We start from the raw sequence: 26,790 nt of genomic DNA on the forward strand, positions 1-26,790 counted from the left end.
GTCTGGTTTGGAGGTTACACTTCCACCCACACGCCCAGGTCCTGACACGACAGAGGCAGGAGCCGTGTGGTGGTTTGCTGAGATGGCCCCTCTCTATTTGTTAGTGAGCACCAACTTGGCATTTACTAAAACCTTATTTATACGCTGGTGTACGTGTGCGTGAGAAACAGCCCAGGAGAACGGAAGGCACAGCATTCCCAGCGCTGGACCTAAGCATGGCTGCTCGCCAACCAGCTGCAACAACAGACTCCTCCCAGAGAGGCCCCTGCCCCTGCCTCCCGCCTGGCCCATGCCCCTCTGAGAAGGTCGGGGAGGCTCTGCCCTGAGCCTTTCTGTGTCTGCCTCAGGGCTATTTTACTAAAAACACAATAGGATGAGTACAGGAGGAAAAATCCCATCTTACTGCCTGCAATTCCTTTTAGGTTTCCTTTTTAGTAATTAAAAACAAATGTTTAGCCACTCAGTACATTTGTCAGCTGGAAAAGCACATTTCAAGGGCACCACATAGGGTGTTTGTCCTCTTTGCTTGGGGCCGATGTGTCCTGTCTTCGTTAGGTCTTCCCACACAGAGACAAGCAGGAACAAAAAGATGGTAGGTAGGGGCAACACTATCTCCTGGGTAAGCCTGTCTCCTGCCTGAACTTGCTCCTCTTGGCAGTCTCTGGGGTCGCTCACCGGCTTCATTAAAAGGACGGCAGGGAGGATGCATCTGCATAGCATCCTGGTCTTAGGGGTGATCAAATCAAAGTACTTCGAAGCCTTAGGCGCGTTTGGGTACTACTATTATTATTGGGCTTGGTCTACAGAAATTGAGACTGTAAATCAAACTCCTATGTTGTAGGTCAGTGATTCTCAACCGTGGCTGGACATTAGAATGATCTGGGAAGCTTTTAAAAATGCTAAAGGCAACTAATCAGAATCTATGGGATGAAGGTGGGGGGGCACTTGTAATTTTTAAAAGCTCCCCAGGTGACTCGGTGTGCAACCAGGCCTGGGTACCACTGCTCTAGGGGCCAAATGTCCTAAGCCTCAGTGCTGTGACATGGCCTGTTTGTCTGTCTCAGGGTAACTGGGAATTTAGTGAGGGCATGAAAGCCATGTTTGGGCCCTTGGCCTCAGCACAGTGCCTGGCCCAATTCAGGTTTGAGTGCATGGACACGGGCGAGTACCTAGGGTCCATCTTGGGTTGGTGAGGGTGACCGGCCAAAATTCTCCTCTGGTTTCTGAACTCTAACACTTGCCAGAGCAGTATGTAAGGACAGCAGGAAAGACAGTCTAGTCTTTCCTATCTGATAAATAAACATCGTGAAGCCAGTAGCCTGAGTTATGGGTTCAGACCCTAATGAAAAGTTTTGCCCAGGTTCCCCCTTTCTCCTGCTATTATCCAGGCTGTCCTCACGCCCCCAAAGGTACATGTACTATACCAGTGGCCAAAGTGCTGCAAAAACAGATGCATGACGCTGCCCGTTTTCTAGTGACCAGAGGATTGCACTATCCCAGGCACCCAGGGAAGCTCCCACAGCTCTGCAAACGCAGGCACTGGGCTCCCACTGTGCTGGGGGTGTTCAGCAGCTCAGAATAAGGATTTTTATCACCTACTCACTCTCCTGTCTGATTCTGAAAACAAGCTAAGAAGTGTGTCTAAAATCGGGTTCCTCATGGAACTTCGGACAGAGAAGTTTGAACTGCATGGCTTTTTAATCTCCCTGCAGAGACCTTCTCTGGGGCCCTTGGCTCTCAGGGCTGGTGGCATCCATAGACCTGACCCCTCTAACCCCATTCTGGAGGCCCCCTGATGAGCTGGGGAAATTATGGAGTAACATTCCAAGGAAAAGTCACACTGAAAGGGATGAAGTGTGAACCCTGCCAGAAACAGTGGGGTCCTGTTTTATTTTGTTTTGTTTTTAAAAGCCTTCACCTTGCTTTTGAAGACAAGGCTAGAGCAAGTTTTCTGGGACTTGAGAGAGCAAATGTAAAAAGACAAAACACAAATTCCTCTGCCATGTTCTCAGTGATTGACACTCTCCGAAACATAGTTCCAGAAATTAAAACGTAGGCAAAAGAGAAAACACAATTCAATGCTCGAAAATTCTAATTCTAATTTTGAGTGTTTCTTAAAGCGTGGCCTCCGATGACCTCCATCAGAATCACCTAAGGATACAGGGCAGATTGTGGCCCAGCCCAGGTCTCCTGAATCAGTCTCTGGGGGTGGGAATGCGGAACGTGCATCTTTTACCGGCTTCCTTGATGATTTTCCTACACTCTGAAGTACGAGAGCCAATGCTCGATGCCTCCTTTATATAATTCCCTCTCATCTTACCCTTCTAGCAAAAGAGAAGATATGACTGGATCCCAAGAAGTCTCTCTGGGATGCAGTTCTGAACACAGCGTTGAGCTAGATCAGGCTTTCCAAATTTCTGGAAAATTTCTATGACATTTTCTCTTGGTTTTTTTTTTTTGTTTTTTTAATCCAGAAACAGTAAACTTTGGGGTCAAGAGCAGACCCAGAGAAGGGAATGTGAAGCTCTCATTTACTGAAATTTATTAAATGCTTTGCATATATTTTTAATGTATCTTTTCTACCACTCTATAAAGTATTATATTTGTTTTGTAGATGAGTGATGGGGCCAGGAAAGGTTAACAATTTTTCCACGATCACCTAGCTCCTCCTTTCCACACTGCCAGAGGTGGTGAAGAGGGCTTATCCCACATTTGGGGGGACCCAGACCTGCCACACCACATATCTAATGGTGATCCTAATGGTGACTCCTAGCTGTCTGGGCCACGGCTCTGGAAATACTATCAGTTGATTCCCGGGCCTTTGGAGCCTGTCTTGTCTTGTCTTGAACAAGGAATGTCTGGAACACCAGGTTCATGCCTTCCCTGACTGTCAATTTGTGAGTCCCCAGTGGCCTGCCACCAGGACCTACTGCCTCCAGGAATTACCCCCCAAGGGGCAGGCAGCTGGATACCTCCCTTACCACATGGAAGAGCTTGAAGAAGTCCACGTTGGCGTACAGGGTGTCCTCCATCCACTGTAGGGTGCCCTGGGAGAGGGAGCACAACGCATCACGCACTGTCTGCGCCGCACGGCGCTGGGGGAAGATTAGGAAGCGCTCCAGGAGGGCCTCACTGCAGGCGATGTCCTTCAGCACTAGGTCTGGGACTCCATGAGCAAACTGCAGAAAGGAAAGGCAACACTGGAAACCTCCCTGTAGTAGAGGGAGACTGGCCCGCGCCAAGATGTCCATGTCCTAACCCACAGAACCTGTGAATACGTTATGTGGCACGGCAAGGGGGATTAAGCTTGCAGATGAAATTGAAGTTGCTAATCAGCTGACTTTAAAATAAGGAGATTATTTTGGATTATCTGGGTGAGCCTAATGTAATAACAAGGGTCCTTTAAATGTGGAAGAGGGAAGCAGAAGAAACAATGTCTGCCTTGAAGATGAAGGGAGGCCACCAGCCGAGGAAAGTGGACAGTCTCTAGAAACTAGAAAAGGCAAGAAAATGAATTTTCCTCTACTTCCCTCAGTAAGGAGCATAGCACTGCTGGCTCTCTGACTTAGATTCTGACCTCTAGAACCATAAAATAATAAATTTGTATTGTTTTAAGCCACTAAGTTTGTGGTAACTTGTTTAGCAGCCATAGAAAACGCATATGTTCCCAGGCCTCATTTTAGCAGAGAGACTTTACAGTGTAAGCCATCCCTTCTTTTTTTTTTTTTTTTTAACATCTTTATTGGAGTATAATTGCTTTACAGTGGTGTGTTAGTTTCTGCTGTATAACAAAGTGAATCAGCTATACATATACATATATCGCCATATCTCCTCCCTCTTGCATCTCCCTCCACCCTCCCTATCCCACCCCTCAGGGTGAACACAAAGCACCGAGCTGATCTCCCTGTGCTATGCGGCTGCTTCCCACTAGCTATCTATTTTACATTTGGTAGTGTATATATGTCCATGCCACTCTCTCACTTTGTCCCAGCTTACCCTTCCCCCTCCCCGTGTCCTCAAGTCCATTCTCTATGTCTGCATCTTTATTCCTGTCCTGCCCCTAGAACGCATTTGGAGTGACGGTGAATGACCACCCCTGCCTTCCTGTCTCACCAGATTTAACAAATAAAAATACTGCATGCCCAGTTAAATTTGAATTTCAGATAAACAGTGAACAATTTTTGGTACAAGTATGTCCCAAACAGAGTCCAGATGGGACATCCTCATGCTGAAAAACTGTTCGTTGTTTATCTAAAATTCAAATTTAACCAGGCACCTGTATTTCATCTGACGATGCTAACCCCTGGAGCTCCCACATCCGAAAGCTGCTGTGGAGCACAGTCCCCATAATGGCCTTCAGAGGCCACGGAGGCCTCAACCCTAGCCAGGACCCTTGTCCACCCAGCACAGTAACTGGCCTCCTGGAGTCCTGGACTCCCAGTAGTGGACAAAACCCTAAATACCATAAATAGAACAGCTTCATGAACTTCCCTGGCCTCCACAGTCCCATGCCTTCTACACAACCCTCTGGGCTGGAGAATGGAGCAGGTGGGTCTCAGTTACCCCCTGTATGGAAACTGTCCAGACCACACAAGTGAAGCCCAGGTCACAGCTGGTGCCGAGTGGGTGCGGACTCCATGAATCTCAGGGGCCTGTAACTGGGTGCATATTCCAACAGAGCCTTCCTGTTTTGTCCATACCTTACTTCTCATCTCCAGGCAAAACCTCACCCCAACTCTATTCCCAGAGTCTAAAACATTTTGAGGTGGAGGGAATTATTGAGCTCATTGGAGTCCAAACCTCTAATATTCCAGAGGAGGGAAGTGATGGAAAAGGGGTTAGGTGACTTGAGAAGGTGACACAACAGGCGAGGGAGAAAGCTGGGACACCATGAAAATGTAACTCATTCATTCAATGCTCATTCACTGCGTTCCCATTCTGCAGGGACTAGGAGAGTTACTGGGGATACAGCGAGAATAAGATGAATATTCTGCCCTCCCCAAAACTAGCTAGGCTAGTTTCCAGGCTAGCTGGAAATGCAGGCATTTAAACAGCAGGAGGTGCTAGGCTGAACGTCGTGAAACCAGAGCACAGAAGAGGGAATGTTGAGAATTGCTAGTAAAAGTAGCTGGTATTTATTGTTTATTATGTGCCATGCACTATTCTAATTGCTTCACGGATATTAATTCTTTTAACCCCCACAGCCACCGTATATGGTAGGTACTTTTATTATCTCCATTTTAGCAATGAGGAAACAGATTGCTTATTAACTTGCAGTGAACCTTGTGACCTTGCTGAAATTTGAACACACAGCTTGTGCTTAACCATTACCCATTAGCTCTTTGTCAATTAGGGAGGGGGGGGCAGGACAAAGAAGGGAGGGTTTATGAACTGTTTCACTGAGGAGGCAACACTTGAGCTGGGCCTGGAAGAATGTTCAGGAGGTTCCAGGGCTGGGGGTGAGAGGTGTGATGAGGGATGGACCAGAGAACCATATTACTTTAATTGCCTAATCACTCCCTCGATGGGGAGAGAACGAGTGATGCTATTCCCTTTGGAGCTGTGCTCAGACACTAGGCAGAGGGACATCCAGTCCTAATGGTAAAGAACGAAATTCCATGTACAATGAGGATGATCGGTTAAAGAGCTGCAAGCCCATGTCGCTGTTTAAATTTAAAATAATTAAAATTAAATAACATTTAAAAATTCAGTTCCTCAGCTGCACTAGCCCCATCTCAAGTGCCCACGAGCCGCATGTGGCTAGTGGCTACCCTATAGACAGCACAGAGAGAGCACTACTGTCATGGAGGAAAATTCCCATGGACAGGTCAAGGAGACCGAGACAGAGATCAGGAGGAAGGCACACAAGGCAGTCGGGCTAAGAAGCAGGGTGGGCACGGAGGCATGGAGGGAGCTGGGTCCACAAGACCGGCCTCCGGAGTGCAGGAGCTGGGCTCCTTCCTAAGCTCTGAGTTCTGCTGATCAGGGAAGCATCAGCTAATCAGAAACTGCAACACTAAATAAAGGCACACCCCAGTGGCCCAAGCCCTGTCTTCTCCCCACATGAAAGGCCTCAGCCCTAATGCCAGCAGCACAGCAACTAGAAACCCAAATGTCACGTAGGTGAGGAACTGGAAAGAAATTTCCCCTAAATTCCTGCCCTTATCTCCATCTCCCTTTTATTACCAACTGGAAGTCATCACAGGCATTTCTAGGACTTGAGTTTTATGAGCTGAAGAGAAAGCAAAGGGGAAAGTGAGCAAGTGATGCTGCCCACCCCCCGCCCCTGGATTGGGATGGGAGGGGAGCCAAGCAGGGCCGGGCAGCCAGGCCTGACCCCAAGGGCCGCCCCAGGAGCGCACTGTGACCAAACCTGGGCACTGGGGGTGCCGGGTTCCAAGGGCCCTGACGCTCTGCCTCAGGGCTGAACCTCAGCTCCCCTTGTCTAGTTTCAGTGAAAACCTCAGGGTCTGAGAAGCCAGAAAAGCAGGTATGGGCCTCTCTATTGTTGTGCTGGGAACCAGCTTGAAAACCCCCTTCAAAGGAGCCAACCTCAGCCAGGCAGGTGGGTCCCCTCCCTTCTCTGGGCTCAGACGGCACCCTGTGCAGACCTTTGCCTCAGGACTGACACAGGCCCTGAAATTCTCTATTTACGTCTCCGTCTCCCCTGGAGTCTAGAGGAGGTGCGGTCCTGGCCAGGAGAGCCAGGCGGGGCGTCTGTGCTAAGGCCCCTGCTTATCATGCGTTCTCACCGTGTTCATCACACTAGGAATCCACACCCCCAGGATGCTGGGCCATGAGCCCATGAGGCCCCAAACTAGAGCAGTGGTTCTCATCCCTGAGCCATCAGAACCACCTGGAGAGCTTGTTAAAGCAGAGACCGCTGGTCAGTCTGCGATGGGGCCTGAGAATTCACTCCCAGTCCTTGCTGAGGCTATTGGTCTTGGACCCTGAGAACCACTGAACAAGCACGGGACTAGGAACGAGAAGACCTGATTCCGCACCAGCTCGGACAATTCTAGCTCTACAGCTGTGCACAAGTCGGTCAGTCTCCAGACACGTCAGTTTCCCCATCTGTTTGAGCCATCTCGGGATTAACGTGAGTAGCGCAGGCGCTAACAGATGTGAAAGTCATATGTTAGTGGGAAAAACACTCTGAATAAATACAGGAGATTATGAAAACAGACAAAATAGATTTGGGGGGGACAGAGGGAGTTCGCCTGGCACTGGGAAGAAATGGTCCAGGAAATCAGAGGTCTGCTCTACTTGCGGCCGTTATCGGGCTCTGTGACCTCAAAGGCCACCTCAGCACACTCAGACCCTGGCTCTGCCTTTTTCTTGGCTGGAACTCTCCTCTCACAGGCATTTGCACGGTGCCTTCTCTTCAGTTAGATCTGCTCAAATAGCACCCCCGCAGGAAGGTCTTCCCGGCCCACTGAATTTAAAACTGCCCCCAGTCCCTCCCTAACTCCGACCCTGCTAGACCTTCCTCACAGCCCCTTTCACAATCTGGCTTACTTGATTAGTGCCTGTCGCCCCCACTGGAATAGGAGCTCCCAGAGTCAGGGGTTTCCTCGTATTGTTCCCACTGTATTCTGGTACCTAAAACATCTCTAGGTGTTTGGTGAATACATGAGTAAACCTCAGTTTCCTCAACTATAAGAGGAGTTTGAGCCACATGGTCTCTAAGGTTCCTTCCAGTCATAAAACTCTGAGATGTTTTAAGGGCTGCCAGGATTTGTGCCACTCCAGAATCCTGCGATGGGAATGCTCATCACCACAAGTGACCCCCAGGTATTCTCCTGAGTGTGCGGCACGAATCTGAATGATTCTGAATGTGAAAGCCAGAAGGAAAAAAGAAACTCAAGGTCTCCTTTGCCTTTCTCAGGCTCAGGCTCAGTGCCCACCCTTCCCCTCCAGGGACCACTGACCAATGACATCCACCTACCTGCTCTGGACGGACTTGGGAGTTGACCAGAAGGTAGACAACTGAGTCAGACAGGCCAATGCTCTTTATGAGAAACAGTGACAGTGTTTCCTCATCTTTTAGGACATCCCGTATTCGTATTCCTCTTCCTGCGTACGAATGAAGAAAAGAACAGGGTGTCGGAGGGGAGATGGGTCAAAAAAAGGAAAACATCTAGAATCGATTTCTAACTTGACTATCAGAGGAGGGCCCTGTTTTGGGCTCCCTGGGAGCGCCTAAGAGTCAGGGCCCCTGCCAGTGGCAGTCACAGCATTTACTGCTGGAGCAGACGAGCCAAATTTAGTGAGAAGGCACACAGGGTGGAAAAAATTAGGTCGGGGTGGTGGTCATCGGATGCTTTGTGGAGTTGGTCTTGGACAGTGGGGTGGGGTGAGGAACAGTTTTGTCCCCCTGGAAATATTTGGCAATGTCTGGAGACATTTTTGGTTGTTACAACTGGGAAAGTATTGATACTAGTGGGTAGGGGCCAGGGATGCCACCAAACGTCCCACAAGGCACAGGACAACCCCGTTTCTCTGATAAAACAAAGAACTATCTGGTTCAAAAGGTCAATAGCGCTAAGGCTGAGAAAGCCTAGTCTAGAATAGGAGGAGAATTAGTGCCATTGTCATGGGGTAGAGAACCCTTCTTGGTGTTTCTGTCGGCTCAGCTGTGGCTCTAAGCTCAGGGTATGGACATGTACTAAGAGAGATCAGGCTGTCTGGGGCAAGAAAATCTTCAAGTGGGGAAAGGGGGATTGGCCTGTTGCCTGGGCTTGCAGTTTCATGCCCTGATCAGCCCAGTCACATTCTTTCAGCTCCACTCAAAACCTACTGGAAGCAGAATTTTCTTTATAAGGAGGCATAAAGGAGTTCTAACAGTTGAGGTGACCTTGGGGCAAGTGACTGAACCTCTCTGTCTGCACTTTCCACATCTACCTCTTAGGATCGTTGTGGGGTGACTTGGGATAAGGAGTGTAAAGTGCTTATTAGCTCCCAGCTCAAAAAAATGCTTGACCTGATTGCATTAATATTATTCTTACCCCTCCCAGGGGAGGCACACCCACCTTCTCTGCTTGCTTCCAGGGCCAACACTCACTCTGAAGCTGGCCCACTGCTACAGTTCATGAGGCACAAGCCAGAGAAGACGGGGACGGGCCCAGATATTTATGAAATCATTTCAACATTAAGGGAAAGCATTTGGGTTGCATGAAAACAGTTATCTCTACATCACAACTTCTCCGGGAGCCTGGCTGACTGCTTATGTCTTAGTTCTTCTTTAACTAACTTTAATCATCAAATGCTCCTGTTCCTTCCAGGCTCTAACACCACAGTGCTCTTCCTCCCCAAATTCTCCCCAGGCCGCCAAGAGGCCTAGCTCCCCAAGTGCTTGACAGTCACCCTTTATGTTCAGGTTGTGACTTTCTTTGTACATGCCTTGTCCAGATTGATGTCGCTGCTAATTTCCTCTTGAAAGGGGATGGGCCAGCCACAGGCCTGCCCGTGCAGCTGGGGCAGGGGAACCAGCCCCGAGGTTCCACCACACAGCAGCCTCTCTCACCACGATGGATGTCCCTTAAGAGTTGTACTGCCAGGTAGCTCAGTATCACTACCTTTTGCTTAGGAAAAGCCCAAAGCCTTTAGGGGAACCTGACTATAATATATAATAGTCCCTTTTATCTTCAGTGGATATATTCTGAGCCCCCACCACAGTGGTTACAGATAGTACCAGACCCTATATATACTATGTTTTTTCTTATACATACGTACCTATGATGAAGTTTAATTTATAAATTAGGCACAGTAAAAGAATATCCAAATTGCCAGCATCACTGGTCTTGCACTTTGGGGCCGTTATTAAATAAAATAAGAGTTATTCTTACACAAGCACTGTGATACTGCGATAGTCGATCTGATAAGCTAAGCTAGACAGCTAGTAAGTGACTAACAAGTGGGATACCTGGGCAGAGGAATGGTTTCCATCCCGGGTAGGTTAGCCCGAGATTTCATCATGCTACTCAGAACGGCACACAATTTAAAACTTATGAGTTGTTCACTTCTGGAATTTTCCATTTAATATTTTTGGACTGTGGTTGACCACAGATAACTGAAACCATGGATTGGGGGCACTCCCCCAAGAGAGGGGGATGGTTCTGAGAGGGGCTGGTTTATTTTCTTCTTGCCTTCTTTCCTTTTCAATAACATATGTCTGTCATCTTCCAAACCCAGCTTCCTTTTTTCTTCCCCTGGGGCACCAGCTTGGTTGTTCATCTTCGAATCATTTCTTTGTATACAGCATTATACTATATCCTCTGGCCTCCAGCAATGCAACCCTGAACACACACACACACACACACACACACACACACACACACACACAGGCTCTTGAGAGTAAGGAGCTAAGGATCCTGCTTTTATTATACTCCCCATCATACCTAGCAATGCTGGGCACAGAGATGTAAGCCCTCCAAGTCACCTCTATCTGACACCCAGCATTAGAGCCTGACATGGAATCAGGTCCTTGGTAAATGTCTGCGGAATGACAGGTGACACCCAATAAATATCTGTTGTCTTGACCTGAGAGTCAGGGCCCTATCTGACTGTGTAACTCTTTGTTATTCTTTAACTCCCTCACCTGACCTTACATACAAATACCTTGCTGGGGAGAAGGGACAAAACAAGGGAAACTGGGAGTGACTTCGCCCTGGTCCAGCTTCCCAGCCAGGTGCCTGGCCTGCTGTGGCCCTAGGGAGAAGGGGCAGGAGCGTGCTGGTTCAGCACACCTGAGGAGGGCCGGGGCCACCCTGTTCGGAGAGCGTGGGGCCGAAAGTGTAAGCAGAGGCCGATACCAGACAGCAGCTACACCAGACTCCCGAGGGAGAAATGTGAACTGGGGGCCTGAGGAAAGAAAATTAAATGTAGTTTAAAATGTGGTTCTTCTTGTTCTCTTCCCTGGGAAGATTAGAGGCTGGGGGAGGGGGCTGCTGAGGCCCATGGAGGTCAGGGGAGCTGAGGCTGGGGTGGGGGAAGCCAGGAGAAGGTGTGCGTGAGGCTAAGGGGAAGACAGCGTTTAAAGATGATTGAGAGACTGCAAAGCTTGCTTGGGGGTGAGTGGGGAGGGGGCTTCACGGCTGGTCTTTTACCATTAATCCTCCTCTGCGGAGAATGCAGTACTACAGGTTTGCTAGGAAAGGAAAATGCCCTGGGTCACCATTGGCATACTTTCCCAGGTGACCGGGAACTGACAGGCAAAAGCACACCCCAGGTACAGCCGCCCACCTCGCTTTCAAAGGCTTAACCCTCCACTGCAGCTTTGGGCTGAGGAGTCAATGCTCAGAGCCGGCAAGGTCCCCAGGGGACCCTGGGACAGACTCTGAAACCGTCTTCAGTTCTGACGGTGGACTTCAGTCCCCGGCCTGGAATTCCTTCAGAGACTCTGTCTCTTTCTTGGGGATGGTCCCCTTTCCCCTCTCATGGCCACCAAGGTCAGGGGTTCTGCAGAGTCTGTGTTCTCGGCCCCCAAAGTCCTTTGGAGAGCCTTGGCTGGCCTTCCCTGACTCAGTTTTCCCAGAGCCCCAAAGCTGCCCTCTTGAAGGGAACGTTCGCCGACAGCCCGAAGGCCGGCAGAAGGAGCACCTGCGCCGATTCAAAACTAGTCCTGCGTCGGGCTGGGAAGGAGTGATTTTGGTTCTCATATACAGGCTTGAAAGACCACAGAGACATTGTGGTTTGCAATGACTTCCTTTATATTTCCTCCCAGCCGGACTCCATCCGACAATCAGAAAACAAAATGAAATATCTGCTGGATGAGTGGGGTAGACAGTCATTCCAGGGGTCGGATAAGCCCGTGTTCTCATCCGCTTGTTTAACCTTGGGGGAAAAAATGCTTTCTTGTTTGTGCTTTCCCATTATTTCCCTCACTATTAAAATGCTGACTGTGCTCATACCCCGCAAGGCCCCTTAAGCTTGAGTTAAGTAAAATCTTAGTAAACTTCCGAGCAACAAAGAAGATAGTTTGTAATCTGGTTTTACTACATAAAGTATATGCATTACTACCTTTGAAAGAATTAGAATGTAATGAAGCAATCTTAACGGTCATCTGATCATATCTGTGTCCTTTATCACTCCAATGGGGAGAGAAGGGAGAAAGTGGCCCAGCGGGAGGAGGATCAGGTTCTCCTTGGAGAACTTTCCCCTCCTGACTCCCCTGTGCTCTTTGAAGCCCCCCTGCTTCCCTCCACCAGCCCCCCACATGGTGTGGTCACTGTCCACTTGGTCCTTCCACTTCTGCCCAGGGAGCCCTCAGGGGAGGGCACTGGTCTGACCACCTCTCTGTCCCCGGGGACTGGCACCCTGCCTGGCTCGGTGGGCACTCACCAAACATCTGCTGACTGCGCTGCATGCGTGAGGAGCCCTAGGGAGTTGGTTTGTACCATTCTCCCCGAGCAGAAGCTTTTCTATCCAGCGCCCTCGCCCCCTTAGATGTCCCTTCCTCATCCTTGTCATCCTCCAAGATCATCCTGACAGTCATTTCCCCGTCTCCATCCTAGGAGCAGACATCTCCCAGCAGCAACAAACCATTTCCTTCGCTGCCTCTGAGCCCCACCCCTGAAAAATTTTTTCCACTCCCAGGACTGCAGTGACCCCTGGGGTCCTGGCAGCCCTGTTCTCTTCCAGCTGCTCATGTGCCCCTGCAAGGGGATGTGGTCCAGCTGGTGCCCAGGCCACTGCCATGGCCAGTCTCTCCGGCCACCTACAGAGGAGCCTATGGCGGATGTGACAACCACGCAACATTCACTTGTGCTCTAAAAAGAGATGTCAGAGTGGTTACTGGGTTTGGGTTTTGCTTGTTTCTAGTTCTTCCTCTGGGGAGGAGGGGCACGGGAGAGGGAGCTCCCCCACCCTTCCTCCTCACGCTTCTGGCCTCCAAGTGGCTCTCCTACCCACACCACCTCAGGGTCCAGCCAGCGTGGCCTCTCATTTCCTTGCCCTCCCCATCACCTAACCTTCACCTCCGCTCCACTTCAACAACCATGGCCACACCTGGGGGCTTGTTTTTGTCTGTCCTGCATGCCTTTGAAATCCTGAATTCGCATATTTCACATTCTGACCACATCTGTCAATCTTTCCATCCTGCTATTTTCTCAGTCCTTAAACAGGGTCATGGAGCCCTCCAAGACCTCTATTCTCTTGCTCCTCCATTTTCCCCTGGGCAACTGCAGGACTTCTGGCTTCTCCTCCGTCCGTATGCAGCCTGAACCCGATCCATGTAGTCCAATCACCACCCTCCTGGACTTTCTGTGGCACCTCCCCACCAGCCCCCAGCCCTCCATCCCCCCCACTCTGCGCCTGCTCTGCCTCAGGGCCTGGGATGCTGAATATTGGCAGAAGAAACAGAATAACTGTACATATTTATGTCACGATAAGCATGTGCTCTGACCTCCCGGGCTCCGTACTGCTACTTGGCATTGCTTCCACACGGTCCTGGGTAGCTCCCTCTCTAGGACTCTGTGAAAGTATTCCACACCTTTACCATGCTCCACAAACTCCTCCCCCTGCGTCCAGCCCTTCACCTGGCCTCAGACTTCCCAGAGCACCATCACTCTCTGCATTCTCCTATCTCTGGACTTACTTGAGATGAGACCTTTCCTGCCCTCCTTCCCAATTTCCCACCTTCAAGGCTGGCAGGAAGAGGAGTTCTCGCCAAGGTAAGCCTCGTGCTGCCTCTAGGTCCCATACCTTCCTGCACCCTCTGGTATCTTTTCCAACCAAATCTCCAAACTCTTTCCTGTATCTTCAATCTCTCTGGTGGAGAAGGCAAGTGAGAGGCGAGTGATAGTGAGAACACTGAAGTCCACCTCACCTGCAATCCTCTCGGGGTGCACCCGGAGGGTGTTCATGAGTTGTGACAAGGTGCAGAGCTCTGTCCAAACCTGGCCGAGGTGCTGGCTCTCTGGTGCACCCATGAGGAGTTCTTGAAAATCTTGATAAACCCTTGCCAAGCTGTAAGAAAGAGCCTCATCAATAAAGACATAGCTGTCGTTTTCATCAACATCATTATCATCATCATAACACCTTGTGTAATTTTTTAACATACCACCTGCTTGACCTATCTATTACATTATGTATTCTCTCAATATTGCCAAGGCAAAGGAGAAAGATATTTTTACTTCCTTATACATATAAGATAACACGGGCAGTGAGAAATTTGTTGTCAAAAGTCTTCCAACTTTGCCAGGGCTGGGTCACCTCTCAACCCCATTCTCTATGTGTTTCCTGTCCCAAGAACCCTTAAATAGGATGATATTAGGAGATATTACTGGAGGCTCTTCCCAGCCAGTACCCACTTCTCCGAGACCTGCCCTTCTAGCCATTCACATGAGCAGGTTCTAACAGCCATGCTTAACCCGCAAAGTCCTCTCTGCATGCATGTACACACACACCCCGACCAAGGCTAATGGACAAGAAGAATAAAGCTGGGCTAAGCAGATCTGTTCCCAGGAATTTGAATGGTGCTCAGGGATGCTCTTCCGATTGCCCAAGCTGAGGGGCCGTGAACTGGGCAACTAGCGCCAGCCCAGGCATTGAGAAGCAGGGGATACTGGTCCATGGAGAGAGGCAAATGGAGTAGAAGCCCAGAGGGAGGCAGAGAGGCTGGACCTTGTAGGCCCAGACGGGAGGGGAGACCTCCTGATGGCTCTCCAGTTCTTCTCCCACTCCCTGAGGACTGCCTTGCTGCTCCTGGCTTTTCAAGAAAGTCTAGTGTCCAAACCATATCTTTCCCTCTGAGGCTTAAACTTGTTTAAATGTGTTTCTGTGCCTTGCAAGCAAATGAATATTTCACTCATAATGTGTGTGTGAAACATGAAACCCAGATTTCCTTGTTCAAATGCTGAGTACAGCTGGAGTCTGAAGCCCCTTCCCTTCCCCAGCCCCCACCTCTCAATCTGTAGACACTGTCAGTGCCAGTCCTACCAAAGCTCCATGCAGCCTCCACTGAAATGCCTTCAAGTCTCCCCTGATCCCATCATGTGACCCATGGGGTCTCTAGGCAGGTGTTTCTTCTCAGGTACCTCAAGGAAGCTCAAGCTGAAAGTACAGACTGTAAATTAAAGCTTCCAGGTGGTGTTTGCAGCCACGGGAGCCCAGCTAAGATGCCATCTGCTGACTTTCCCAGGAAGATGGGTGTTCTGTGTTCCCTCCTCTATCTTCCTATCATCCAGGGGTTAGCAAGCATATTATAGGCTTGTGGACCATGCAGTCTCTGTCACAACTACTCACCTCTGCCTTTGTAGGGCAAAAGCAGTCGCAGTTTGTTCCCAGTGGGGAAGGCTACCTCTGAGTATTAAGCTGAATTACCAAACGTTCTTTTTTTTTTTTAGTCAAAATGCAGTTTTGTCCTGGAGGAATTATATCCAGATCTCCTCTAAGGAAAGAACTGGAGTAACCAAATATCTCAGTTTCCATCTGATTTGATGTTTATACAGGTAGGTGAAGCCTACTCCCCAACAAGCCTTTGTTGGTGAAACGTCACAAGTTGCAGCTCGAGGTCAGCCCAGTGGCTGAAGGACAATCCTGTCCTCATCCCTGAGCCTCTGTCTATAGAACATGTTACATCAAGTCCCCCTACCTCCTGCTCTGAGAGGGAATTCCAAAAATAGACGCTTTTTGTATGGAATTTGACCTGAATTCGATCCCAGACCAGAGGTCATTAACCTGGAGTCCATAAGTCCCCTGAAATCATATGCACAGTGTAATGTTTTGTGTGTGTGTGTGTGTCCGTCTTTCTTGGGAGAGGGGCCATCAGTTTTCATCAGATTCTCGGAATGGTCGTTAGCCCCACAGGTTAAGAACTTCTGCTCTCAGGCAGTATACTAAGATTTTGCCAACCAAGGGAACTGATGGCATTTATGACAGAGGATTTGGAAATTGTCTTTGTCTTCCAAGAAGCAAACTTCACCTTGTAAACTTGATTTCGTTCACCCTCAAAAGGTTCCCTGACATTTTTCTTAGCCTTTAGATGTCCAAGAAGGCTTTTAAAGGAACAGGGATCTCTCAGAATCGATCCAGCGTGGAGAGTGATGTAAGGATACAGAAGGGGAACTGAGTTTTTTTCATCCAGTGACTCCATCCAAGAAGGTGAATGACCTGGAGGCAGTGGACACATCTCAGCAGGGGGCTGAAATTAGACTCCAAGTCACATCTTGGGGATATATGAACCAAGAAATTGTGTTATGTGGCCTTAGTTTGAAGCATTTTCCTCAAGTGCCCTGACAGCTGATAGAATACTCCAGAGAGGAAACATGCCCTGCTCCTTTGAGTTTAAGGTTTCAGCAAACCACAAAAACACTCACTCAGCGTCACATGCTCTGTGTGCTTACACATGAACTCCAGGGCAAGATGAGAATAAAGGGTGCACAGCTTCCTCCTGGTATGGTGGGAATCTCAACACTTACATGGAGTTGTTATAGTTTGACACAATTCCAGGAGATTCTCCCGGGGTGGGACTTTGAAAACAAGGATTGTTCACATTGCAGAAAATTCCCTGGAGCCATGGCAACATTCCTGCTGAGGGCATCGCCTTGTTGGGAAAATGGCCTTTAAGACAGGAAATGAAGACAAGGAGTTAGTCATTGACACTAAGTAGGATGCAGGCCCTAGGATCTAGAGCCTCTGCAGGAAGGACCCCATCCTTCTGGTGCTTTCCTTCATCCACCAACACTTAAGAAGCAGGGGCGGGACTTCCCTGGTGGCGCATTGGTTAAGGATCCGCCTGCCAATGCAGGGGACACGGGTTCAATCCCTGGTCTGGGAAGATCCCACATGCCGCGGGGCAACTAAGCCTGTGCGCTGCAACTACTGAGCCTGAGCTCCAGAGCCCGGGAGCCACAACTACCGAAGGCCATGCGCCTTCACAACTAGAGAAGCCACCGCAATGAAAAGCCTGCACACCGCAACGAAGACCCAACGCAGCTAAAAATAAAATAAATAAATAAATTTGTTAAAAAACAAAAAACGAATCAGAAACATCTAATATATGCCAGGCCCTGTGCAGAGTGCTGGAGACAGGGTCTCTTCTCTCAAACTCCCAGTGTAGTGGAGAGATGGACAAATGTCCTCATAGAGGCATGGATGGAAGTGTGAAGGGGGAACAGAGGAGAAGCACATCGTTTTGGTGGGGGGATGGGGAGAGGCAGAGAGATGTTAGCGCAAGAAGCCTCTGCGAGTTGCTGGTGCTTGAGGAGGAGAAGAGGTCCATCTATTCCTTCCACAACTATGTATTGAGCATCTACCCCCAAGCATGCAAAAGGGGGCCCAGGCGCAGGTTATGGGCTCCTTGTGGGGTGAGGTAAAGAGGCAAGAGTTTGATGCGCAGGAGGCTGAGTCAGAACTTGGGGCCTGAAACTTAAAAACAAGAGGTTGAGGAGCAAGAATAGGGGACTGAGCAGCTGTGTGTAACTCCTGAGGCCCTCACCTCAGCTGTCTAGAGCCAGAAGATGTCATCCTGGCCAGAAACCAGATGAAGACTTTCTCTGAGGTGCATAGTACAAAAGAGGTACTTACAGGCTCATCTTCGGTCCCAGGACACCTCTGGGGTCCAAGAAATACTATATTATTAATATACTATTTTTTGTCTCTTCTCATTTTTCTTTAGCAACATGTCTAACATATCTCTGAACTGTCTCCAAAATATTTCAAAGAACTCATCTATAATCTGCTCCCTTTGAAGTTAGGAAGAGTTTAGGTATAAGAAAAAAACAACCAAATAAAAAATAATTACACAATTCTTCAGTAACCACATGTAAGTATTTGCATAGAATGTGTAGGATTTAAAAGTTAGTTTGCATAACGCCAATGAATCTCTGTTTTCTGCATCGTAGGCATAAAATGATGATAAGCAGATCAGATCCTGGCACCCCCAGCCCCCAAAACCTTTCTAAACAAATGGACAGGCCCTCCAGGCCTGCCAAGGCTCCCCCTGCCCTCACCCCCATTATGCTTACATTCATGTTGGCTGTAGAGTGGGTTGACATTCCTTAACCAGATCAGGACCAGAAATAAAGATAAAGGCCACACAAGTTCCACCACAAAGCGAATCTGGGAAAACAAAACAAAAAGAGAGAAAGACCAGTGATGCTAAGAGATTACAGGAAACATACCCAAAGCAGACATACTTCATTTCAGTGCCTGTCTATGCAACAGGACTTTGGTTGTGGTATATTTACCTAAAGGACTTCCTTTTTTTAAAATCCCATCTCCCATACTGCCTCTACTTTGATATATTAGACTAACGAGACTTGGTGTCCCTCTGGGTTCCATTCTGCCTCTATTTTAGAAAACTGCATTAGCACAGTACTTTCATCAAAGGTCATCAAGATATGCCCTTGGACGTTGCTGTGCACATGAATGCAAATTCTGATTCTGTAAGACCCCATCAGATCTCACATGTCTAACAAGCTCACAGGTAATGCTGCTGCTGCAGGTAGTAAAGGTATCCTTGTAACCTCTCCTTCTGCAGATGAGGAAACAGAGGCCCAGGAAGGGCAGGTGACCTGTGCAGTGTCTCATCAGCAGTGACAGCATTGGAACCAAAATCCAGCCTCCTGCCTCCCGGCTCAGTGCTCTTCCACATTCCCCCCACTCCCACACACACACCGGCCCTGTCTTCTTCTAGCGCTGCTAGACTTTGCATATGAGGTCACTGAATGAATGAATGAATGAATGAAGGTGCAAATGCCTCTGTGAACTACTGTGATCCATAGCAAAGTCAAACCCAGAAATCTGGGTATACCAACGTTTTCCTTCAACAATTTCTTGTTGCTTAAACTTATGCCGCCGCAGGATTTTATAATACTGGAAGAGGTTGCTGATACCGACATACAATTGAAAGTAGGTATTTAAATTTAGGTTCAATTTAGAGTTTAAGGACTCTTGACTCCAAAGGAAGGAGAACAAGTTGGTTGCTTCAGCCCACACCCTGCGGCATTGCACAGGAGGGTATGGGTGGAGGTGTGGGATTATTGGGGGAAGGGTGGGCCGGTATGTATTGGGGAATGTAATAGTTCTTCTACCCAACCCCCATTCCAGAGACCTTAGGAAGGAAACTCATAAGGTTTAAAGGAGAATTAAGGCAGATGGCTAAGAATAGAAATGTAAGTATATATAGATCTGCTAGGGGCTATTCTCATGGTTTTAAATTTAACCCTTTGTTGTTCCTTCCAAAGAAATGTACTTAAACTCTCAGCAAAGTAGTGGACACCATAGCAGGTGCTCAATAAACCTTTGTTCCTTTTCTGTTGGTGAGGTCTGCTGGCAACTGAATTATTACAAATCATAACATAAGTCGAAGAGGGTAAAAAAATAATACATTGAAGAAAAAGCAAAAGATGTTCAGGGTAGGTGGTGATTATGCAGTTGTAACTTTTTACAAAATGTTTTATCCAAAATATGTCTAGGGAGGATGTTTTAGAGGAAAAACTCACACAAACATTATGGGAAGAAGAAAGAATAGAAGATTTTTCCTTAAGGTACATATTCTCCCCGAAAATGGCAAAACACCAGTATTGGACAAGTCCCATCCCGTGTGAAGAGGACTGACCCCAAGCATACTTGATAGCCATAGAAATGTTGGCAGTCCCCCCAGGTCACGCAAATCAAGGGAGGAAGAGTAAAGACTGTCCCCGGTGACCCTATCTCACTGTTAACAGCTTCATCCATCTTTGCTGGGTACTAGCCAGCACAGCTGTTCCCACAGCAGCACACTTCCCCTGTTTTATCACGCATCATACTTCAGAGTCATTACTCCTTCATGAAGGTGGACCCCTCACTAGCTATAAGCTTCCTGAGGACAGGGACCACATCTATTCTTGTCACTACACCCAACACAGGGCCAAGCTTATAATAAGTGCCCAGTAAATATCGGTGGAATGAGTGAGTCTCTGTCAAGACTGGTCTAGGAGGCTTCTCTGGAAAGCTGGAGGTGACTAGAGGCTTAGGTAAACAACCGTTTGCAGACTTAACAAACTGTTTTCCCCAGGGACATGTATGCTGGCTTCAGGCCTTCCATCCCAGGTCGCCCTGTCAGTGGGCAAGGTTGGGGAACAAGTTCCACAAGATAGCAATGTGAGTGATAGATGCAATGAAACCAAAACTTATTCGTGGTGTCCTCACCAAGGAAATGAGACAAGCAGTCCAGATTCCACACATTTGACTCTTCCTTAAGACAACTGCTTGCAAAACTGGCTTCCTATCTAGTAAGTCAGCCACCTTCCATGAAGCAGTGTCTATCTGGGAATTGTCTGGTGTATAAGACATTGATGTTGATTTGAGAATGGGAAGAGCTAGGTTAGGAGTCACTTTAGGGCTTGCTTAATCCCCAAGTCTCAGTTTTCTCATCTGTGAAATGGGACTATTTTGTCCTACAGCTTATACTGAGGGTTAAGAGTGTGTCAATACCAGGGGTTCTTAGCCAACTTCACTCCCTATTAGCTGTACAACCTTGGGTAACCCATTCTACCTCTCCATGCCTCAGGGTGTCTTCTGTAAAATGGGGGTGATATCAGGACCTACCTCTCAGAGCAGCTGTGAGGATGAAATGAGTTCACTGTGTAAAACACCTAAAGCAGAGTCTGGCACGTGGTAACATTCTATCAACGTGAGCCATTTATTATTGACTCTCACAAGGCTCACAAGGACATTGTAGGTGACAGCACATTATAAAGTCTGAAGAGCAAGGAGTTATAATTATCTGCAACTCCTAGGTCTGCCCTCCACTCACATTTATGTTTCCTCCTTTTCTCCCTTTCTGGAGTCAGCACTGCTCAGTTGTCAGTTTGGAAACATGGGGCTTCCTGAGAAAACTAACCACACACTGTCCCCTGCTCCATATGTTAGAGGACCTTGGACCATGGGAGGGTCAGCCAGCCTGTCTTACCTGTCCCATGGATAAAATTCCTAAACTTAAGCTAGTGCACCTCATCTCTCTTTGCCATGTAAGTCACACACTCTCTCATCTACTCACCCACTCACTCACTCACTCTTGTAATTTTGAAGTATCTGGTCTTTGGAAGTCCACCCATCAGGAGGAGGCCAGATGAGAATTTTCTTTTCCTCCTTCATCCTTTGCCTAGTGCTAGGACTAGTACAGATTTGCAGGTGTTCCTCTTCACCATATCTCTGAATTAGGGCTGCTGTTTTCTGCCTATAGTCCCTGCCTCTCCAATGATCACCTTCGTTGACCTAGGTCTGCGGTTCTCATGCAGCTGCAGGCAGGAATCCTGTGGGGAGTTTGGGCCATGCCCCACATCAATTACACCAGGATGCCTGGCCATGGGACATCAGCTCGGTGTCTTTTGTTTGTTTTTTAACACTTCTCAGGTAGTTCCAATGTGCAGCGGGGGCTGAGAACCACTGGCACAGGTAGTGGTTGGTAATCTTTGAAAAGCATTTTTTGAGAAGTCAGTGTTACTGCTCCAACTCTGCAAGCGTTTGTTTTGGAAGGGCTGCATTTCACACTTCACTCCCTGCACAAAGACCACCGGCAATTCTTTTCTAGTCCTTCTAGCCCGGCACGTCCTCACAACAACCTCTTCTCCCTCCCCCAGAATTGTGGACTCAGCACCCCAACCCCAGAGCGGCATCTTTGTCCTTGATGCTCAACTGTGCACAGGCATACCCTAGGGAGAAATTCCACAGTGTAATTAAAAACATGTTTTCAGAGCAGCTCTGACTCCCCACACCCCTTCTCTTTAAACATGTCTGTAACTTTAATTAAGCCCAGCCGAAGCTCAGAAGGGGCCGGTGGAAATTTTTTTTTCCAAACTGGTATTTCCTTGTTCCCTTTTCTTTTTCCCCTCCCCTCCCCCTCTCTTTACCACTCAACCTACTTAGGGGAGGAGGGGTCACAGGGAAGGGCAGAGTCGTGCTTGTTGTTTTAAATCTTGGCCAGTTAGGTTTTCTTCCCTCCTGCTCTGTTTTCAATTTGAAAGCGGGTGGCCAAGTTTTGAAATGAGCTGCAGGATTCTCCCTTCTACACCGAGAGCCCAGACAGGGTTCTCAGCCTGGATGAGTATGACCCAGGACCTGGGAAGGCTTGGAGCTGGCGGCCCAGCTTCTCCACACCTGCCAGGTTTTCCTCACCTAATTCTGGTCCCCAAGTCAAAGGTCACAGCAGTACCAGATGTCCAGGTCTGGGGTCCGAGAAATGATAAGCCCCGTACTCTCATGAATCCTTAGGCTTCCCCAAGTATCCCGCCCTGATATGGAAGCTGGGACCAGGGAGATGACACCAAGGGGCCCTAGACTATGGGCTCTAAGGGGCAAGAGACACATCTAATGGTCTTTATAAACCGTCCCAACACAGGGCCTGACCCATCGAAATGTGGGCACACATGTATTTGTACCCACCAGTGGGAGAGTCTTACCTCTGGAAACGCATGCTCTGGGAACGACTCCTTGTGGAGCCTTCTCTTACTCCTGCCAACCCCAGTCTCTCTTCTGAGCTCCCAGAGCTCATCCTCATCCCCCACCCCAAGCTTCCTTCTACTCCACAGTTGCACATGGTTTTCCACTCAGCAATTGTGCACAGGCACCTGTTTCCACCTGGCTCTGAATTCCATGAGGGCAGGGGCTGTCTAAGTCACCTGGCTATATAGGACATAGAGGGTGACCTTACAGCCTGGTTTGCCAGGTCCAGTATCAGTTTACACTTATTGTGCTGGTGCAATTATTAATTATTACTATTATTATTAATAGTGCCTCCTTTCACTTTTAAAACTACCCTGGATTGGATGATAAATTATACAGTCACCCTACCTTTGTGGTCTTCCTGACCAGCTAATTAGACGGGGCTTTATACATGGGGGCAGTGTGGGGTAACTGACATGTCTGCCTGTCCTGGAGTCCTGGATCCAGCCCCACCAGTCACTAACATCTGAAGCCTCAACAACCTCATCAGTACCCATGGCGGATAATAGTGGTAGCTCTCTCACGTAACTGAGGTGAGGGTTAAATGAGGTGATACTTAGTGCAGTGCCAGGCACTTACTAATACTTAATAATGTCAACAGAGGAAGAAAAAAAGGGAGAGAGGAAAGCAGAGATCTGAAGACTTTCATTTATGCTCTTAGTGATAAAGAGAGGAGGAATGGGGAAATTTGGTATCTGGTTTTTGCTCCTGCTCTGCTCTCAATAGTAAACATCAAACACCATGAAAGTTTGAGGAATTAAAAACCTAGGAGCTGAGTTATGGGCTGCGTGTGTTGTATTTTTCTTTCTTAGAGTCACCATTTTGTGAAGGCAGAAGCTTCCAGAAAGTTTACAGGCAGCTTCAAAAGTTTACAGAAGGAGCCATAAGAGCTTTTACATAGGAGATTTTAGGGGCTGTGGGGATATCTCCATTATACCCAGACATCCTGGAAATTTTCGGAATGTGGGAGCAGAGGGGAAGCTAGCTGGAGGCACACCAGACAGAGACCTCAATTTCCAGGCCATCAGGATGTCATCATACAAATGTCAGCCCCAGCTAGGTGCTTCCTGGGAGAGTCCCGCAGTCAAGGTCCTCACCCTGAAAGGCCCCATCTCGCTGCAGAGGGGCTGGCAATGTGCTCCCCTAGGAAGCACACTGGAGAAGACAGAGTCCCTGAACAGGGGCCACCTACCAACACCAGCAAAAGGAAGCAGAGACTCTGAGTGCCTCTGAGCCAAACCCTGTGACTGAAAACAGGATTATTCTCTGTAACGTCAACATGCTTTGCCACAGGAATGGAAGCATTTCAGGCCAGCAGCTGTAGTCCTTGGGTACATTTTTTGAGGACCATGAAGAGCACATTGAGAGTCAAATTGAGTGAGAATGTTAATTTCTCAGCATCCCATAGATTATAAGCATCATGCAGGCAGGGACCGTGATTGTCTTGTTGGTCATTGTGTACCCAGCACCTGGCACAGTGCCCGGCAATTATTAAGTATTTGTTAATTGAAGGTTCCTTTAATAACAAATGTTATTAAATGAATAAGTGAACAAATTTAGTAATGAGTCTGTTTCAATTTTGCCTATTTGCATTCTAGAAAGGAAGTTCCCAGAAATAAGAGATTGAGTCTCTGATTACCCCTAGCACTTGGCTCCTGGGATAGCAAATAACTTCAGTGCTAATTTGAAAATCACACCAGCTTTGACAAAGGAAAGCAGCCTGAGGACACTGGTGTCTCCCAGTAGGAGGGGGTCCTAACTTGTCTTTCCCCTCCAGCCTCCCTAAGTCCTGCCCAAGCCATACAAGTGGGAAGGATCATCTGTGCACATGGTTGGATTGTGTCCCTTGCTGCTCCCTTTCATGCCAGTTATTAAGCTATGTACCTCAGTCCCAAACCCTTTTGCCAGCCAGGGCTTCTTCCTCCTGGGTCTGGGCCTAAGACTGGGCTCAGAGACCCCAGTAGCAGCCTCATTGAATCCCTTACCCACAGGGCTGAGTTCCACCTCTGCTAACATCTCCTCTGTGTTCTTCTCCTCTGTATTCCGCTTTCTCCCTTTGGTTCTCTCAGCTCTAGGGGTGGTAGCTGCATCCTGCAATTGCTACCTCCATGTCACCCTGGAGTTCTGTTACATCCTCAGTTACCAGCTTTGTAGTAGCTAACACCTCCTTGTATTAGAGTCCCTCTGACTGGACCCTGACTGAGACACTCACCATAGGTCTTCAGATGTTCCACCTGTTGGCCCCCTTCCCTCTCTTTCTTTCCAATGCCCACAAAAACCCTGTCCTGCCCACACAAACCCACTCTGAATCGAGGCTTGGAACAGATCTGTTCTCTTCTTCCCTACAGCCCGTCTTCCTCCCTGTCTCCTTCCAAGCTCTCCTGCTTTGCCTGGCTCTCTCTAATCCCAACCCTGCCCACCCCTCAATCCTCCCCCCTTCGTCTTCTCTCGTCTCCTTTAGTCATCTGGCATTGCCAAGCCCCTGAGGCCATAGCAATGTGCATTATTTCTTTACAGTTATATATAAAGAAAAAATTTACAAAGGCCAGTCAGATTAACATGTATACCCCTGGGATCCCTGATCTCCTGTGGCTCTTGCCTGTTCTCAGGGGACATTTGGACTATGTTCCTTTTTCTTGCTCTTGGTCTCAAAATATATTTTGGGTTCTCACAGCCAGACTCGAAGTGCATAGGATCTGTGTCTTTTAAGTCCCTGGTCCAGCCCAGTCCCATGTGTGCTCACTGGAAGTCTCAGTAAACATCTGTAGTTGTTGATAAGATATCTCATTGAATCTAAGACACCATCAATTGTTAGATGCACTGTTATTTTTTGCACACTAAGAAAAGAATGTGTCACTTGATTGTGAGCTGCAGTCCAATTGCAGAAATGTGAAAAACCAGTGTGCTTTGTAGAACCAATGAAACATAGTATCATTGGATTGGAAAGCTCTTAGAGAGCATGGTTTTCCTTTGAGCCTGATCTTCAGGACTTAGGGCTCTTCCTGCCGCACAGTACGGCTGCACAAGGGCATATGGACAGAGGAGCAGGTTTAAAAACCAAGGGCAGGGGAGGGATGGGCAGGCAATGGATTCATGTTCAGGGCAGGCAAAAGCAGACTTTATAATATGGCTGTGCTGGGCTGTAGGTGGAAGGCAGCTACCTCAGGACAGAGAAGCACATCTTCCTGTGAAGGACATTTGTCAGAGAGGCTCACAGAGGAGCCAGACAGTTACCTGCTGCTTCAGTGATAAATGGCAACCAGCCCATTGGCTACTCACTTTACCCACTCCCACCCCACCCACTCTCTCCACTGTCTATTTGCTCCACACCTCCTCAGTGTGAGACCACAAGCTGCACCTGTTACCTTTTGCCTTTTCCGCAGGGTCCAGTTCTTCCAGAGCAGAAGCTTGATCTGTCTGGCAAAGCCCATGCTGTTGACCACGGAAGACCACTCCTAGCCCTCTGTCTATGGCTGGGGCTCACAGGCAGCAACAGGCATACATGGCACCCAGAGCACCTCCAGCTCAGGCTGCTGTGTCCTTCTCTGGCTGATTAAAGGCTAGTTTCTTCCTTCAAAGCATAATCCCTTTTAATTACACGTAATCCCTTTGTGGAGGAAAACAGGCTGACACTCCGTTGGCACCTTTTTAGGAAGACATGAGTAGCTGAGCACTAAGTGAACTGAGGTGGGGCCATTTCGTGGGAAACCAAGACCCTCAGGCTCCCTACCCCATCAAAGAGGTTTCTGGGGTTCCTGAAGGGCATGCCTTTGGGAATCTTCGACCTTTCAGTTTGGGACAAAATCTCTGTGCATAAATATAGTGCGGGCCGTGTCCTCTGAAATAGCCTGCCCTGAGCCAGCACCCAGGGATTGACATCTACTTTAAAGCCCAACTAGCCCACATGCCAGATCTGAAGTCATCCCTCCCTTTTTTTAACCCTTTATCTTGCTCTGTAGTGACTTTAGGCCAGCTATTTGCAGGCATCCCTGAGCTTAGTGGATGGCAAAGGATTTTTCTCTCTTGTGCTGAAATTGATCAACTAGTCATGGCTACCTGGAGCTGTGTTGGAAAAGTTGCTGGGACCCTCCACGCTCAGCAGAACAGGGCCTGCGACTGACCAGCCATGTCTAACGCAGTCCAGGCTTGAGGACTGGCAGCGGGTGGGTCAGCTACTGTCATTCCAGCTCACAGTGGATGGACTCGTCATTTGGAGGTGGATCCGTGATCCCAAGGGGCATCACAAACAGAAGACTTCCTGCTACTTCACCACTAGGAACTTTTAGTCTCCACCTCTTCAAATCTTACAAGTTGATTCTCTTTGAAAGACTCTAGACCCTTGAGACCTTGATAGGGTGG

The 26,790-nt window shown here is 48.4% G+C and overlaps 1 protein-coding gene across 1 annotated transcript in view; it reads right to left on the reverse strand.

Moving 5' to 3' along the window:
* The window catches only part of ABCA4 (ATP binding cassette subfamily A member 4), a 136,638-nt gene extending 110,776 nt beyond the window's left edge, over nt 1-25,862 (reverse strand). The window contains exons 1-6 of the mRNA XM_060006407.1: nt 25,797-25,862; nt 17,970-18,063; nt 16,422-16,563; nt 13,829-13,968; nt 7,949-8,076; nt 2,982-3,179 (exon numbers count right to left, since the gene is read on the reverse strand). Coding sequence (XP_059862390.1) covers nt 2,982-3,179; nt 7,949-8,076; nt 13,829-13,968; nt 16,422-16,563; nt 17,970-18,063; nt 25,797-25,862 — 768 coding nt within the window. The remainder of the gene's footprint in view (nt 1-2,981; nt 3,180-7,948; nt 8,077-13,828; nt 13,969-16,421; nt 16,564-17,969; nt 18,064-25,796) is intronic.
* Nucleotides 25,863-26,790: the final 928 nt, after the last annotated feature.

This window comes from Delphinus delphis, chromosome 1 (genome assembly GCF_949987515.2).
Source record: "Delphinus delphis chromosome 1, mDelDel1.2, whole genome shotgun sequence".
NCBI classification, from domain to species: Eukaryota; Metazoa; Chordata; class Mammalia; order Artiodactyla; family Delphinidae; genus Delphinus; species Delphinus delphis.